This window comes from Heptranchias perlo, chromosome 5 (genome assembly GCF_035084215.1).
Source record: "Heptranchias perlo isolate sHepPer1 chromosome 5, sHepPer1.hap1, whole genome shotgun sequence".
NCBI lineage: Eukaryota > Metazoa > Chordata > Chondrichthyes > Hexanchiformes > Hexanchidae > Heptranchias > Heptranchias perlo.
Genome location: NC_090329.1, coordinates 27,677,869 through 27,695,863, shown reverse-complemented (window position 1 = coordinate 27,695,863; position 17,995 = coordinate 27,677,869). Strand labels below are relative to the sequence as shown.

Here is a 17,995-nt window from a genome sequence, read left to right as displayed (position 1 = left end):
CTCCAGAATGCCCTGCAGCTGTTCCGTGACATCCTTGACCCTAGCACCAGGGAGGCAACATACCATCCTGGAGTCACATTTACGGCCGCACAAACGCCTATCTGTTCCCCTTACAATTGAATCCCCTATCACAACAGCCCTGCCACTCCTCTTCCTCCCCTCCTGTGCAGTAGAGCCACCCGTGGTGCCACGAACTTGGCTCTTGCTGCTTTCCCCTGATAAGCCATCTCCCCCAACAGTATCTAAGGCAGAATATCTATTTGAGAGGGAGATGGCCCCAGGGGACTCCTGCTGTACCTGCCTGGTCTTTTTACTCTGCCTGGTGGTCACCCATTTCCTTTCTGCCTGAGTAATCTTTACCTGCGGTGTGACCACCTCACTGAACGTGCTATCCACGATAGTCTCAGCATCACGGATGCTCCACAGTGAATCCACCCGCAGCTCCAGCTCCGAAATGCGGTTTGCCAGTAGCTGCAGCTGGACACACTTCCTGTACACATGGTCACCAGGGACACTGGTAGTATCCATGACTTCCCACATAGTGCAGGAGGAGCATATCATGGGTGCGAGCTGTGCTGCCATGACTTGCCTTAGATTTACCCTGCGTTCACCTCTCAGACTCTCCTCCCGCTCTCGGTCTCTCCTTTTATACTGTGCTCACCTCTCGGACTCTCCTGCCTCACCTGTGACGTCGCACAGTAGTTGTCTCTTGTTGCAGGCCTGCTGCTTCTATCCCCACTCTCAGTTTCTCAGTCTTCTGCTGCTCAGGTCCGCCGCCACTCTGCGGAAAAAGTTAGGAAAAGCAAGGCAAAGCAGCACCTTCTTCCCCCACTTCACCGAACTCCCACACTTACCAAATTCTGAAGTGTTCACTCTGTGTTCCGCTGCACTCCATGCTCCGTTAGCACTGACAGGCCCCTGTATTTCTACAGTTTGTGACTCAGATGAGTCAGGCCTGCCCCACCTTCAGGAACCAGTTTAATCTAGCTGACCAATTAACTTACTTCAGCAGCTCTCTCTGCTGAAGCCTGACAGAAACTTAAAATATTAAACTTTAAAATTGAACTTAAACAGTTGATAGCAATTGAACTTGAACAGTTGATAGCAATTTATACTATACTATGTCCTGTCCACAAAAAGCAGGACAAATCTAATCCGGCCAATTACCACCCCATCAGCCTGCTCTCAACCATCAGCAAAGTGATGGAAGGTGTCGTCGACAGTGCTATCAAGCGGCACTCACTCACCAATAACCTGCTCACCGATGCTCAGTTTGGGTTCTGCCAGGACCACTCGGCTCCAAACCTCATTACAGCCTTGGTCCAAACATGGACAAAAGAGCTGAATTCCAGAGGTGAGGTGAGAACGACTACCTTTGACATCTAGGCAGCATTTGACCGAATGTGGCACCAAGGAGCCCTAGTAAAATTGAAATCAATGGGAATCAGGGGGAAAACTCTCCAATGGCTGGAATCATACCTCGCACAAGGGAAGATGGTCGTGGTTGTTGGAGGCCAATCATCTCAGCCCCAGGACATTGCTGCAGGAGTTCCTCAGGGCAGTGTCCGAGGCCCAACCATCATCAGCTGCTTCATCAATGACCTTCCCTCCATCATAAGGTCAGAAATGGGGATGTTCGCTAATGATTGCACAGTGTTCAGTTCCATTCGCAACTCCTCAGATAATGAAGCAGTCCGTGCCTGCATGCAGCAAAACCTGGACAACATCCAGGCTTGGGCTGATAAGTGGCAAGTAACACTTGTGCCAGACAAGTGCCAGGCAATGACAATCTCCAACAAGAGAGGGTCTAACCACCTCCCCTTGACATTCAACTGCATTACCACCATCAACATCCAGGGGGTCACCATTGACCAGAAACTTAATTGGACCAGCCACATAAATACTGTGGCTACAAGAATGGGTAAGAGGCTGGGTATTCTGCAGCAAGTGACTCACCTCCTGACTCCCAAAGTCTACAAGGTACAAGTCAGGAATGTGATGTAATACTCTCCACTTGTCTGGATGAGTGCAGCTCCAACAACACTCAAGAAGCTCGACACCATCCAGGTCAAAGCAGCCCACTTGATTGGTACCCCATCCACCACCCTAAACATTCACTCCCTTCACCACCGGCGCACGGTGGCTGCAGTGTGCACCATCCACAGGATGCACTGCAGCAATTCGCCAAGGCTTGTTCGACAGCACCTCCCAAAAGCGCAACGTCTACCACCTAGAAGGACAAGGGCAGCAGGCATATGGGAACAACACCACCTGAACGTTTCCCTCCAAGTCAAACACCATCCCGAATTGGAAATATATCGCCGTTCCTTCATCGTCGCTGGGTCAAAATCCTGGAACTCCCTTCCTAAACGCACTGTGGGAGAACCTTCACCACACGGACTGCTGCGGTTCAAGAAGGCGGCTCACCACCACCTTCTCAAGGGGAATTAGGGATGGGCAATAAATGTTGGCCTTGACAGCGACGCCCACATCCCATGAACGAATGAAAGAAAAACATTTAAAGGGCCAATGCAAAAATGGATTTTACAGGCGAAAGAAGGAATTGCAGTCATGTGCCAGCGCAGATATTGGCACTTGTTGGGTATTTCTACCTCTTGCCAATGATCAGCATGACTCCAATATGGCACATTGTCTTTCACACTTCGGTGGGTCATGTTAGACAGTTAGTTGAATTGTCACCTGGTGATTCACCACTCACAAGTGTGCACGAGCACAGTTTAGAAGAATGACAGGTGATCTCATTGAAACGTATAAAATTCTTAGAGGACTCGATAGGGTAGATGCTGAGACATTGTTTCCCTTGGCTGGAGAGTCTAGAACTAGGGGTCATAGTCTCAGGATATGGGGCCGGCCATTTAGGACCGAGATGAGGAAAAATGTCTTCACTCAGAGGTTTGTGAATGTTTGGAATTCTCTACTCCAGAGGGCTGTGGATGCTCAGTCGTTGAGTATTTTCAAGACTCAGATCGATAGATTTTTGGACATTAAGGGAATCAAGGGATATGGGGATCAGGCAGGAAAGAGGAGTTGAGGTAGAAGATCAGCCATGATCTTATTGAAGGGCGGAGCAGGCTCGAAGGGCCGTATGACCTACTCCTGTTCCTATTTCTTGTGTTCTATGTTCCTCCTCCTCCTCTTCTTCTTCTTCAATGTTGCCACCAGATGAGGATGCTTGATGAGCACATTCAACCTCCTCCACCCATAACCCTCCCTGCTGCGCTGTGTTGTGCAGGACACAGCACACCCTCGCTGCCGAGTACTGAAGGGCTTTCCCTGATCTATCCAGGCACCTGAAGCGCATCTTCAACTTTCTGATAGCTTGCTCAATGAGAGACCTGGTGGTAATGTTGACTGTCGTTGTACCGCTGATGTACCTCATTGGTGGGGTTTCTCACGGGTGTCATGAGCCATGTCTGCAGGGGCTATCCCTTGTCTCCAAGCAGCCAGCCCTTAAGTCTGTCTTCCGTGTGGAAGAGGGCCGGGATGTTAAACTCGAGCAAAATGAATGAATCATGGCAGCTATCAAGAAATCTGGCACACACCTGCAGAAACCTCCTCCCCTGGTCGCACACCAGCTGTGCATTGATGGAATGATACCCCTTTCGGTTTATGAACAGTCCTGGTTCATGTGGAGGTCTTCGAATTGCTACGATTGGGCAATCAATTGCGCCCTGCACCCGTGGTAAGCCAGCCAGAGAGTTAAAACCCACTGCCCTCTCAGTCTGGCTGATGTCGTCGTGAGGGAAATTGATGTAGTCGGATGCCCTGGGAAACAATCCATCTCTCCCCTGTGCAGATGACTGAGACATCCTGGAGATGTCACTGGTGGCACCCTGGAAGGATCCTGAGGCGAAGAAATTGAGGACTGTGGTGACTTTAACTGCGACGGGCAATACGTGGCCACCAGATCCAGCTGGGAGCAACTCTTCTTGCTGACTCAGTCTCAGCCTGTGTAGGCACTGCTCCTCAGAGAATTCCAGGCTGCTCAGCCAGTGGCTGTAGACTCTCGTGGGTAGTGCCTCCTGCGACCCCGGCCCCTCCGTTGGTCCCCTCTCTGCTCTTCTCCAGGTCCTTGTTGTGCACCTCTCTCTTGTGCAACTGCAGATCCCAGAACTGCACGACATGCCTGCACTGAGACACCCTGGAGCTGTCACCGATGGTGATGTGCCTCCTCCTTAAATGTACTGTGGAATACCTCCATTGCGCCCCCATCCTGATCTTGTCAGTTTGAGGGGCTCCAAAATGTAGGTAAATTTGTCCGAACACAAGAATTCTCAGTCTCAACAAAGAAATCTCAGTCTAAAAACAAAGAACTCCCAGCCAAATGTTTCTCTGAGAGAACTGAGTGCCCAGGTGCAGTACCTCAGCTTTTATAGAGATGTGTCACTCAAGGACCAAATGAGCTTCGGCTGCAACTCGCCTCTGTTTCAAAGGTGTGTTTCAGAAGCCACGGGAGACACATTCAGGAGTAGTTAAATCCATTTCTGTTGCAGAATCCACAAAAAGTTAAGTACCTAAAGTACTTGAATTGGCTCTTGAAATATCGGCTGCCGACTTTAAGTGGGGACAGGACTTCTGGGTTTCTGTTGTGCGCATGCATCCGAACACGCCTGAGTTAAACCTGGAAGTGGGAGCGTTGGAGCTGAGATTGAGCAGGGTGTGTCGGCACTGAGATTGAGCGGGGTGTGTCCACACTGAGATTGAGCAGGGTGTGTCGGCACTGAGATTGAGCAGGGTGTGTCCACACTGAGATTGAGCGGGGTGTGTCGGCACTGAGATTGAGCAGGATGTGTCCACACTGAGATTGAGAAGGGTGTGTCCACACTGAGATTGAGCAGGGTGTGTCCACACTGAGATTGAGCAGGGTGTGTCGACACTGAGATTGAGCAGGGTGTGTCCACACTGAGATTGAGCAGGGTGTGTCGGCACTGAGATTGAGCGGGGTGTGTCGGCACTGAGATTGAGCGGGGTGTGTCGGCACTGAGATTGAGCGGGGTGTGTCGACACTGAGATTGAGCGGGGTGTGTCGACACTGAGATTGAGCGGGGTGTGTCGGCACTGAGATTGAGCAGGGTGTGTCGGCACTGAGATTGAGCGGGGTGTGTCCGCACTGAGATTGAGCGGGGTGTGTCGGCACTGAGATTGAGCAGGGTGTGTCCACACTGAGATTGAGCGGGGTGTGTCGGCACTGAGATTGAGCAGGGTGTGTCCACACTGAGATTGAGCAGGGTGTGTCCACACTGAGATTGAGCGGGGTGTGTCCACACTGAGATTGAGCGGGGTGTGTCCACACTGAGATTGAGCAGGGTGTGTCCACACTGAGATTGAGCGGGGTGTGTCCACACAGAGATTGAGCAGGGTGTGTCGGCACTGAGATTGAGCAGGGTGTGTCGACACTGAGATTGAGCGGGGTGTGTCGGCACTGAGATTGAGCGGGGTGTGTCGACACTGAGATTGAGCGGGGTGTGTCCGCACTGAGATTGAGCGGGGTGTGTCGACACTGAGATTGAGCGGGGTGTGTCGGCACTGAGATTGAGCGGGGTGTGTCCACACTGAGATTGAGCAGGGTGTGTCGACACTGAGATTGAGCGGGGTGTGTCCACACTGAGATTGAGCGGGGTGTGTCGACACTGAGATTGAGCAGGGTGTGTCCGCACTGAGATTGAGCAGGGTGTGTCGACACTGAGATTCAGCGGGGTTTGTCGACACTGAGATTGAGCGGGGTGTGTCCACACTGAGATTCAGCGGGGTTTGTCGACACTGAGATTGAGCGGGGTGTGTCCGCACTGAGATTCAGCGGGGTTTGTCGACACTGAGATTGAGCGGGGTGTGTCCACACTGAGATTGAGCGGGGTTTGTCGACACTGAGATTGAGCGGGGTTTGTCCGCACTGAGATTCAGCGGGGTTTGTCGACACTGAGATTGAGCGGGGTGTGTCCGCACTGAGATTGAGCGGGGTGTGTCGATACTGAGATTGAGCAGGGTGTGTCCACACAGAGATTGAGCAGGGTGTGTCCACACTGAGATTGAGCAGGGTGTGTCCACACTGAGATTGAGCGGGGTGTGTCCACACTGAGATTGAGCAGGGTGTGTCGACACTGAGATTGAACAGGGTGTGTCCACACTGAGATTGAGCAGGGTGTGTCGACACTGAGATTGAGCGGGGTGTGTCGACACTGAGATTGAGCGGGGTGTGTCGGCACTGAGATTGAGCGGGGTGTGTCGACACTGAGATTGAGCGGGGTGTGTCGACACTGAGATTGAGCGGGGTGTGTCGACACTGAGATTGAGCGGGGTGTGTCCACACTGAGATTGAGCAGGGTGTGTCCACACTGAGATTGAGCAGGGTGTGTCGACACTGAGATTGAGCAGGGTGTGTCGACACTGAGATTGAGCAGGGTGTGTCCGCACTGAGATTGAGCGGGGTGTGTCCACACTGAGATTGAGCGGGGTGTGTCGACACTGAGATTGAGCGGGGTGTGTCCGCACTGAGATTGAGCAGGGTGTGTCGACACTGAGATTGAGCAGGGTGTGTCGACACTGAGATTGAGCAGGGTCTGTCCGCACTGAGATTGAGCGGGGTGTGTCCACACTGAGATTGAGCAGGGTGTGTCGACACTGAGATTGAGCAGGGTGTGTCCGCACTGAGATTGAGCGGGGTGTGTCGACACTGAGATTGAGCGGGGTGTGTCCGCACTGAGATTGAGCGGGGTGTGTCCGCACTGAGATTGATTGCCCGCAGTGTATGAGGTCACAGACTTTCATGTGGCATCAGCCCAAATTGTTAACCCTGTGTGAACTGATTTCACCCTGTTAATCTACATATTGATCAGTGCTGTTACGTTTATCCAAGAGGTACTATGATAGCCAAATGAAATATTTTCAAATAGCTTTCTGGAAACCAACATTCATTGTCGCAGATAATGAACCATCTTTCTCTTTTCCTCTCAGTGAGAATCTCCAGCCCCGATATTTAACATATCCCACCGAGCAGGTACTGGGTGGGTTTGGGTTGGATCCTGTCATACATCCTGTCTGATTTGACTCTATTGATTTGAATGGAAGGTAAAATTGGGCGGGGTGTAAAACGGGCGTCCGACCCCAAGCTGTCCAGTTCGCGCTGGGCGTGTTAGGAAATTATGGTTTTTTTTCGTTCATAGGATGTGGGCGTCGCTGGTGAGGCCAGCATTTATTGCCCATCCCTAATTGCCCTTGAGAAGGTGGTGGTGAGCCGCCTTCTTCAACCGCTGCAGTCCGTGTGGTGAAGGTTCTCCCACAGTGCTGTTAGACAGGGAGTTCCAGAATTTTGACCCAGCGACGATGAAGGAACGGTGATATATTTCCAAGTCGGGATGGTGTGTGACTTGGAGGGGAACGTGCAGGTGGTGTTGTTCCCATGTGCCTGCTGCCCGTGTCCTTCGAGGTGATAGAGGTCGCGGGTTTGAGAGGTGCTGTCGAAGAAGCCTTGGCGAGTTGCTGCAGTGCATCCTGTGGATGGTACACACTGTAGGCACGGTGCGCCGGTGGTGAAGGGAGTGATTGTTTAAGGTGGTGGATGGGGTGCCAATCAAGCGGGCTGCTTTGTCCTGGATGGTGTCGAGCTTCTTGAGTGTTGTTGGAGCTTCACTCATCCAGGCAAGTGGAGAGTATTCCATCACACTCCTGACTTGTGCCTTGCAGTTGATGGAAAGGCTTTGGGGAGTCAGGAGGTGAGTCACTTGCTGCAGAATACCCAGCCTCTGACCTGCTCTTGTAGCTACAGTATTTATATGGCTGGTCCAGTTAAGCTTCTGGTCAATGGTGATCCCCAGGATGTTGATGGTGGGGGATTCGGCGATGGTAATTCTGTTGAATGACAAGGGGAGATGGTTAGACTCTCTCTTGTTGGAGATGGTCATTGCCTGGCACTTGTGTGGCACGAATGTTACTAGCCATTCATCAAGCAAGCCTGGATGTTGTCTAGGTCTTGCTGCATGTGGGCATGGACTGCTTCATTATCTGAGAGGTTGCGAATGGAACTGAACACTGTGCAATCATCAGCAAACATCCCCATTTCTGACCTTATGATGGAGGGAAGGTCATTGATGAAGCAGCTGAAGATGGTTGGGCCTAGGACACTTCCCTGAGGAACTCCTGCAGCAATGTCCTGGGGCTGAGATGATTGGCCTCCAACAACCACTACCATTTTCCTTTGTGCTAGGTATGACTCCAGCCACTGGAGAGTTTTCCCCCTGATTCCCATTGACTTCAATTTTACTAGGGCTCCTTGGTGCCACACTCGGTCAAATGCTGCCTTGATGTCAAGGGCAGTCACTCTCACCTCACCTCTGGAATTCAGCTCTTTTGTCCATGTTTGGACCAAGGCTGTAATGAGGTCTGGAGCCGAATGGTCCTGGCGGAACTCAAACTGAGAATCGGTGAGCAGGTTATTGGTGAGTAAGTGCCGCTTGATAGCACTGTCGACGACACCTTCCATCACTTTGCTAATGATTGAGAGTAGATTGATGGAGCGGTAATTGACTGGATTGGCTTTGTCCTGCTTTTTGTGGACAGGACATACCTGGGCAATTTTCCACATTGTCGGGTAGATGTCAGTGTTGTAGCTGTACTGGAACAGTTTGGCAAGAGGCGCGGCTAGTTCTGGAGCACAAGTCTTCAGCACTACAGCCGGGATGTTGTCGGGGCCCATAGCTTTTGCTGTATCCAGTGCACTCAGCCGTTTCTTGATATCACGTGGAGTGAATCGAATTGGCTGAAGACTGGCTTCTGTGATGGTGGGGATATCGGGAGGAGGCCGAGATGGATCATCCACTCGGCACTTCTGGCTGAAGATGGTTGCAAACGCTTCAGCCTTGTCTTTTGCACTCACGTGCTGGACTCTGCCATCATTGAGGATGGGGATGTTTGCAGAGCCTCCTCCTCCCGTTAGTTGTTTAATTGTCCACCACCATTCACGACTGGATGTGGCAGGACTGCAGAGCTTTGATCTGATCCGTTGGTTGTGGAATCGCTTAGCTCTGTCTATAGCATATTGCTTCCGCTGTTTAGCATGCATGTAGTCCTGAGTTGTAGCTTCACCAGGTTGGCACCTCATTTTTAGGTACGCCTGGTGCTGCTTCTTGCATGCTCTTCTACACTCCTCATTGAACTAGGGTTGATCCCCTGGCTTGTTGGTAATGGTAGAGTGAGGAATATGCCGGGCCATGAGGTTACAGATTGTGCTGGAATACAATTCTGCTGCTGCTGATGGCCCACAGCACCTCATAGATGCCCAGTTTAGAGCTGCTAGAACTGTTCTGAATCTATCCCATTTAGCACAGTGGTAGTGCCACACAACACGTGTCTCTGCTGTCTCCTGGAGCTACAGGCGTTGAGAACTGTGATCACTTATCTTCAGTTGTAAACTAATTAGCAGCAAAGATTTGTGAATTTCTGCACAGCAACTTTTAGATCTTAGATTTTGGAAATGAATGTGTTTTTGTTTTCTGGCTTCTGCTTCACTTAGTAATTTAATCATTGTCTTCTAATTGACAGCATCCTGTTACATGGCAACCATCCAAAGAAGGAGATCGTCTAATCGGGCGTATTATTTTAAACAAGAGAACAAGTATGCCAAAAGAATCCGGAGCACTGCTTGGGTTAAAAGTGAGTTCTTCTGAAAGGCATTTGTATACAACCCGTCAGTAAAATGAAGTTGGATTCTGAATGGTGAACCCCCATCTCTTTTGGGAAGCCTTACATTAAATGTATGCTTGAGTCTGTGCAAAGTACTTGCTGGGTTCCATCAATTGTATGGCACAGATCCCTTGTTGAAACTCGGAAATGCTCCTGTTGGCTGAATGTTTCTCACCACAAAGTGCTTGATATGACACGTGGCCTGTCATCAGTTGAGGTTATGAGGGCCACGCATTTTGTTTCACCTTGATAAGAATTGCAAAAATGTGGCATGCACAAGATAAGTGAGCAATGAATAAGGTTTTACCCACTGTTCAGTTCAGTACGCTGTGCACAGTTTCATATACAGTCTTATATGAGAAGGTCAAAATAGGTTTACAGCCCATGTGTGTAAGCGCACGAAGCTTGTTCAATAAGGTTGGTGAGCTGCAGGTGCAAATAGCCACCTGGGAATATGATGTAGTGGCGATAACAGAGACCTGGTTCAAATAAGGGCAGGATTGGGTACTAAATATTTCTGGATAGAAGATGTCCAGGAAAGATAGGAAAGGAAAAAAAGAAGGCGGGGTTGCAGTAATGATTATGGAGAATATTGCAGTGCAGGAGAGAGAGGATTTTCTTGAGGGGTCAAAGACAGAATCTGTTTGGTTCGAGTTAAGAAACAATCGAGGTACCATTACACTACTGAGTATATTCTATAGGCCACCAACTAGTGGGAAGGATATAGAGGAGCAAATTTGCAGGGAAATTACAGAGAGGTGTAAGAACTGTAGAGTTGTGATAATGGGGGACTTCAACTATCCTAATATAGACTGGGATAGTAATAGTGTAAAAGGCAAAGAGCGGGAGGAATTTTTGCAGTGAGTTCTGGAGAGCTATCTTGATCGGTATGCTTCCGGCCCAACGAGGAAGGAGGCATTGCTGGATCTAGTTCTGGGGAATGAGGTGGGTCAAGTGGAGAAAGTGACAGTGGGGGAACATTTAAGGAACAGTGATCATTGTATCATAATGTTTAGATTAGCTATGGAAAAGGACAAGGAGCAATCTAAAGTAAAAATATTTAATTGGAGGAGGGTCCATTTCAGTGGGTTGAGAATGGATCTGGCCCGGGTCAATTAGAATCAAAGATTTGCAACCAAAACTGTAATCGAACAATGGCCGGCCTTTAAAGATGAGATGGTTCGGGTACAGTCTGGATGCATTCCCACAAGGGGGAAAGGTAGGGCAACCAAAGCCAGAGCTCCCTGGATGACGTTAGAGATAGAGAGTAAGATGAAGCACAAAAAGGGGGCTGATGACAGATGTCAGGTTGATAATACAAGTGAGAACTAGGCTGAATATAGAAAGTACAGAGGGGCAAAGAGATAGTATGAGAATAGACTGGCGGCTAACATAAAAGTGAATCCAAAAACTATCTATTGGCATATAAATAGTAATCAGTTAGTTTACGGACCAAAAAGGAGACCTCTGCAGAGGGCATGGTTGAGGTAGCTTTTCATCCGTCTTTACCAAGGAAGAAAATGCTGCCAAAGTTATAGTAAAAGAGGAGATAGTTGAGATACTGGACAGTCTAAAAATTAATAAAGAGGAGGTACTAGAAAGCTGGCAGTACTTAAAGTATATTGGTGCTAAATTGAGCGATGTAGCGCTCATTGTTTCGGCGCCATGCGACCTCCCGGAGATCCAAGATGGCGTCTTAGATGCGCAAACACGCTTCTAGAGTGATGTGCGCCAGACGCCATCTTGGTAAAGCATTTAGCTTTATCGGGTACGGTTTATCGGGTACGGTAGCATAGTGGTTATGTTACTGGACTAGTAATCCAGAGGCCTGGACTAAAATCCAGAGTCATGAGTTCAAATCCCGCCACGGCAGCTGGCGAATTTAAATTCAATGAATTAATTAAATTCAATTAATTAAATAAAATCTGGAATTAAAATACTAGTATCAGTAATGATGGCCATGAAACTACCGGATTGTCGTAAAAACCCATTTGGTTCACTAATGTCCTTCAGGGAAGGAAACCTGCCCTCCTTACCTGGTCTGGCCTATATGTGACTCCAGACCCACAGCAATGTGGTTGATTCTTAATTGCCCTCTGAAATGGCCCAGCAAGCCACTCAGTTGTAAAATCTCGTGACGAAAAGTCATAATAAGAATAAAACCGGACAGACCACCCGGCGTCGGACCACTAGGCACCGGACACGACAACGGCAAACCAAGCCCAGTCGACCCTGCAAGGTCCTCCTTACTAACATCTGGGGATTTGTGCCAAAATTGGGAGAGCTGTCCCACAGACTAGTCAAGCAACAGCCTCACAGAATCATACCTTTTAGCCAATGTCCCAGACTCTTCCATCACCATCCCTGGGTATGTCCTGTCCCACTGGCAGGACAGACCCACCAGAGGTGGCGGTACAGTGATATACAGTCAGGAGGGAGTGGCCCTGAGAGTCCTCAACATTGACTCTGGACCCCATGAAATCTCATGGCATCAGGTCAAACATGGGCAAGGAAACCTCCTGCTGATTACCACCTACCGCCCTCCCTCAGCTGATGGATCAGTCCTCCTCCATGTTGAACACCACTGTGGAGGAAGCACTGAGGGTAGCAAGGGCACAAAATGTACTCTGGGTGGGGGACTTCAATGTCCATCACCAAGAGTGGCTCGGTAGCACCACTGATGGCCGAGTCCTGAAGGACATAGCTGCCAGACTGGGCCTGCGGCAGGTGGTGAGCGAACCAACACGAGGGAAAAACTTACTTGACCTCGTCCTCACCAATCTACCTGTCGCAAATGCATCTGTCCATGACAGTATTGGTAGGAGTGACTGAGGACACCATCCAACGTGTTGTGTGGCACTACCACCGTGCTAAATGGGATAGATTCAGAACAGATCTAGCAGCTCTAAACTGGGCATCCATGAGGCGCTGTGGGCCATCAGCAGCAGCAGAATTGTATTCCAGCACAATCTGTAACCTCATGGCCCGGCATATTCCTCACTCTATCATTACCAACAAGCCAGGGGATCAACCCTGGTTCAATGAGGAGTGTAGAAGAGCATGCTAGGAGCAGCACCAGGCGTACCTAAAAATGAGGTGCCAACCTGGTGAAGCTACAACTAAGGACTACATACGTGCTAAACAGCGGAAGCAACATGCTATAGACAGAGCTAAACGATTCCACAACCAACGGATCAGATCAAAGCTCTGCAGTTCTGCCACATCCAGTCGTGAATGGTGGTGGACAATCAAACAACTAACGGGAGGAGGAGGCTCTGCAAACATCCCCATCCTCAATGACGGCGGAGTCCAGCACGTGAGTGCAAAAGACAAGGCTGAAGTGTTTGCAACCATCTTCAGCCAGAAGTGTCGAGTGGATGATCCATCTCGGCCTCTTCCCGATATCCCCACCATCACGGAAGCCAGTCTTCGGCCAATTCGATTCACTCCACGTGATATCAAGAAACGGCTGAGTGCACTGGATACAGCAAAGGCTGTGGGCCCCGACAACATCCCGGCTGTTGTGCTGAAGACTTGTGCTCCAGAACTAGCTGCGCCTCCAGCCAAGCTGTTCCAGTACATCTACAACACTGGCATCCACCCGACAATGTGGAAAATTGCGCAGGTATGTCCTGTCCACAAAAAGCAGGACAAATCCAATCCGGCCAATTACCGCCCCATCAATCTACTCTCAATCATCAGCAAAGTGATGGAAGGTGTTGTCGACAGTGCTATCAAGCGCCACTTACTCACCAATAACCTGCTCACCGATGCTCAGTTTGGGTTCCGCCAGGACCACTCGGCTCCAGACCTCATTACAGCCTTGGTCCAAACATGGACAAAAGAGCTGGATTCCAGAGGTGAGGTGAGAGTGACTGCCCTTGACATCAAGGCAGCATTTGACCGAGTGTGGCACCAAGGAGCCCTAGTAAAATTGAAGTCAATGGGAATCAGGGGGAAAACTCTCCAGTGGCTGGAGTCATACCTACCACAAAGGAAGATGGTAGTGGTTGTTGGAGGCCAATCATCTCAGCCCCAGGGCATTGCTGCAGGAGTTCCTCAGGGCAGTGTCCTAGGCCCAACCATCTTCAGCTGCTTCATCAATGACCTTCCCTCCATCATAAGGTCAGAAATGGGGATGTTCGCTGATGACTGCACAGTGTTCAGTTCCATTCACAACCCCTCAGATAATGAAGCAGTCCGAGCCTGCATGCAGCAAGACCTGGACAACATCCAGGCTTAGGCTCATGAGTGGCAAGTAACATTCGCGCCAGATAAGTGCCAGGCAATGACCATCTCCAACAAGAGAGGGTCTAACCACCTCCCCTTGACATTCAACGGCATTACCATCGCCGAATCCCCCACCATCAACATCCTGGGGGTCACCATTGACCAGAAACTTAACTGGACCAGCCATATAAATACTGTGGCTACGAGAGCAGGTCAGAGGCTGGGTATTCTGCGGCGAGTGACTCACCTCCTGACTCCCCAAAGCCTTTCCACCATCTGCAAGGCACAAGTCAGGAGTGTGATGGAATACTCTCCACTTGCTTGGATGAGTGCAGCTCCAACAACACTCAAGAAGCTCGACACCATCCAAGATAAAGCAGCCCGCTTGATTGACACCCCATCCACCACCCTAAACATTCACTCCCTTCACCACCGGCGCACTGTGGCTGCAGTGTGCACCATCCACAGGATGCACTGCAGCAACTCGCCAAGGCTTCTTCGACAGCACCTCCCAAACCCGCGACCTCTACCATCTAGAAGGACAAGAGCAGCAGGCATATGGGAACAACACCACCTGAACGTTTCCCTCCAAGTCAAACACCATCCCGAATTGGAAATATATCGCCGTTCCTTCATCGTCGCTGGGACAAAATCCTGGAACTCCCTTCCTAACAGCACTGTGGGAGAACCGTCACCACACGGACTGCAGCGGTTCAAGAAGGCGGCTCACCACCACCTTCTCAAGGGCAATTTGGGATGGGCAATAAATGCTGGCCTCGCCAGCGACGCCCACATCCCGTGAACGAATAAAAAAAAATTTAGCGCATGTGCAAATAATGAATGCCGACATCATGTAAGGTAGGGAGAAAATGTGTTTGATCAGTGGGCAACGCTGATTTAAAGTGATACACACCATTTTGGAACTTAACGCTCCACTCAACGCACAACTACAATCATCTATACATGTCTTAGATTGCCTGGAGGACCCCCCTGCCCCACCCCACCAGCGCTATTTAAAGGGACCATGCAGGATTTACAGGTTAGTTGCTGGATTATTGCTTCTGGCTGCTGATGCATTTGTAACTGTTTTTGGCCATCTCCCATACTTGAATACTAGGACATGGGGACATAGCCTAACATTTGCAGCCAGGACGTGCAGGAGTGAAGTTAGGAAACGTTTCTGCACATAAAGGGTGGGAGATGTTTGGATCGCTCTTCTACAGGCAGTTGATGCTAGCTCACTTGTGAATGTTAAATCTGAGATTGATAGATTTCTGTGAACCAAGGGTATTAAGGGATATGGGGCTCAGGCGGATGTATGGAGTTAGGTCACAGACCAACCATGATCTCATTGAATGGTAGAACAGGCTCGAGGGGCTAAATGCCACTGCCACTTGCTGCCTCCTTTTATGCGCCACCTTCTCCTGCAAGAAAGCGGGACTTGTGTCTGGGTGATGTGCCTGTCATGGTTGAATAGCAGCCAGTGTGAGCTTCTTCCTACACTGCATCCATGTTTGTGGTGCTGTGCGCCTGGCATTGACTGCATTCCCTGCTGCCTCCCACTGCTTTTTGAGCAAAGAGTGCCTCCAGCCGTCCCCCGACCACGATATAGGATGTCCCTCCTTCTGTCCATCTCTCGCACCAAGGCCTCTCGTGCAATAGCAGAGAACCTTGGTGCACGTACTCTCGCAGGCCTAGTACCAACTCGGCCGGCAGATTGGTGAGGTGTGGCATGCAGATTGGTGGAATTTAGTGGTTCGCAACCTTCATTCAATGTTTTAAAATAACTCCACAGTTTGTAAACATGGGGATAATTTGTTATTAGTTATTATCATAACTACTCGCTGCTTAAAATGTTTTTCCTCATGTCACCTTTGGTTCTTTTGCCAATCACCTTAAATCTATGTTCTCTGGTTCTCGACCCTTCCGCCAATCGGAACAGTTTCTCTTTATTTACTTTATCTAAACCCTTCATAATTTTGAACACTTCTATCAAATCTCCCCTCAACCTTCTCTGCCCTAAGGAGAACAACCCCAGCTTCTCCAGTCTTTCCACATATCTGAAGTCCCTCATCCCTGGAATCATTCTGGTAAATCTCTTCTGCACCCTCTCTAAGGCCTTCACAGCCTTCCTAAAGTGCGGTGCCAAGAACTGGACATAATACTCCAGCTGTGGCCGAACCAGTGTTTTATAAAGGTTCATCATAACTTCCTTGCTTTTATACTCTATGCCTCCATTTATAAAGCCCAGGATCCTGTATTTTTTTTAACTGCTTTCAAACCTGTCCTGCCACCTTCAAAGATTTGTGCACATATACCCCCAGGTCTCTCTCTTCCTGCACCCCCATTAGAATTGTACCATTTAGTTTATATTGCCTCTCCTTATTGTTCCTGCCAAAATGTATCACTTCACACTGCTCTACTTTAAATTTCATCTGCCACGTGTCCGTCCATTCCACCAGTCTGTCTATATCCTCTTGAAGTCTATCACTATCCTCCTCACTGTTTACAACACTTCCAAGTTTTTTGTCATCTGCAAATTTGGAAATTGTGTCCTGTACATCCAAATCCAAGTCATTAATATATATCAAGAAAAGCAGTGGTCCTGGTACGATCCCTGGGGAACACCACTGTAAACTTCCCTCAAGTCCAAAAAACAACCGTCACCACTACACTCTGTTTCCTGTCGCTTAGTCAGTTTCGTATCTATGCTACCACTGCCCCTTTTATTCCATGGGCTTCAATTTTGCTGTCAAGCCTATTATGTGGCACTTTATCAAACACCTTTTGAAAATCCATATACACAACTGCATTGCCATCATCAACCCTCTCTGTCACCTCATCAAAAAACTCTATCAAGTTAGTTAAACACGATTTGCCTTTAACAAATCCGTGCTGACTTTCCTTTATTATTCCAAACTTGTCCAAGTGACTATTAATTTTATCCCAGATTATCGTTTCTAAAAGCTCCCCCACCACTGAGGTTAAACTGACTGGCCTGTAGTTGCTGGGTTTATCCTTACACTCTTTTTGGAACAAGGGTGTAACATTTGCAATTCTCCAGTCCTCTGGCACCTCCCCCATATTTCAGGAGGATTGGAAAATTATGACCAGCACCTCTGCAATTTCTACCCTTACTTCCCTTAGCAACCAAGGATGCATCCCATCCGGACCAGATGACTTATCTACTTTAAGTACAGCTAGCCTTTCTAGTACCTCCGCTTTATCAATTTTTAGCCCATCCAGTATCTAAACTACCTCCTCTTATACTGTGACTTTGGCAGCATCTTCTTCCTTGTTAACGACAAATGCAAAGTACTCATTTAGTACCTCAGCCATGCCCTCTGCCTCCATGAGTAGATCTCCTTTTTGTCCCTAATTGGCCCCACCCCTCCTCTTACTACCTGTTTATTGTTTATATGCCTTTATAAGACTTTTGGATTCCCTTTTATGTTAGCTGCAAGTCTATTCTCATATTCCCTCTTTGCCCCTCTTATTTCCTTTTTCACTTCTTCTCTGTACTTTCTATATTCAGCCTAGTTTTCACTTGTGTTATCAACCTAACATCTGTCATATGCCCCTTTTTTCTGCTTCATCTTACTCTCTATCTCTATCGTCATCCAGGGAGCTCTAGCTTTGGTTTCCCTACCTTTCCCCCTCGTGGAAATGTACCTAGACTGTACCCGAACCATCTCCTCTTTAAAGGCCGCCCATAGTTTGATTACAGTTTTACCTGCCAATCTTTGATTCCAATTTACCAGGGCCGGATCATTTCTCACCCCACTGAAATTGGCCCTCCTCCAATTAAGTGTTTTTACTCGAGATTGCTCCTTGTCCTTTTCCATAACTAATCTATACCTGATGATACTATGATCACTGTCCCCTAAATGTTCCCCCACTGTCACTTGCTCCACTTGACCCACCTCATTCCGCAGAACCAGATCCAGCAATGCCTCCTTCCTCGTTGGGCCGGAAACATTCTGATCAAGAAAGTTCTCCTGAACACACTTCAGAAATTCCCCTTTACACTATTACTATCCCAGTCTATATTAGGATAGTTGAAGTCCCC

General features: G+C 49.0%; 1 protein-coding gene across 15 annotated transcripts in view; it reads left to right on the top strand.

The window, feature by feature from the left end:
- The window catches only part of LOC137321665 (regulating synaptic membrane exocytosis protein 1-like), a 984,914-nt gene that overhangs the window by 497,950 nt on the left and 468,969 nt on the right, over positions 1-17,995 (top strand). For all 15 annotated transcript variants that reach the window (XM_067984176.1, XM_067984183.1, XM_067984175.1 and 12 more), the window contains one exon: positions 9,556-9,666. In XM_067984176.1, the coding sequence (XP_067840277.1) occupies positions 9,556-9,666 (111 nt within the window). The remainder of the gene's footprint in view (positions 1-9,555; positions 9,667-17,995) is intronic.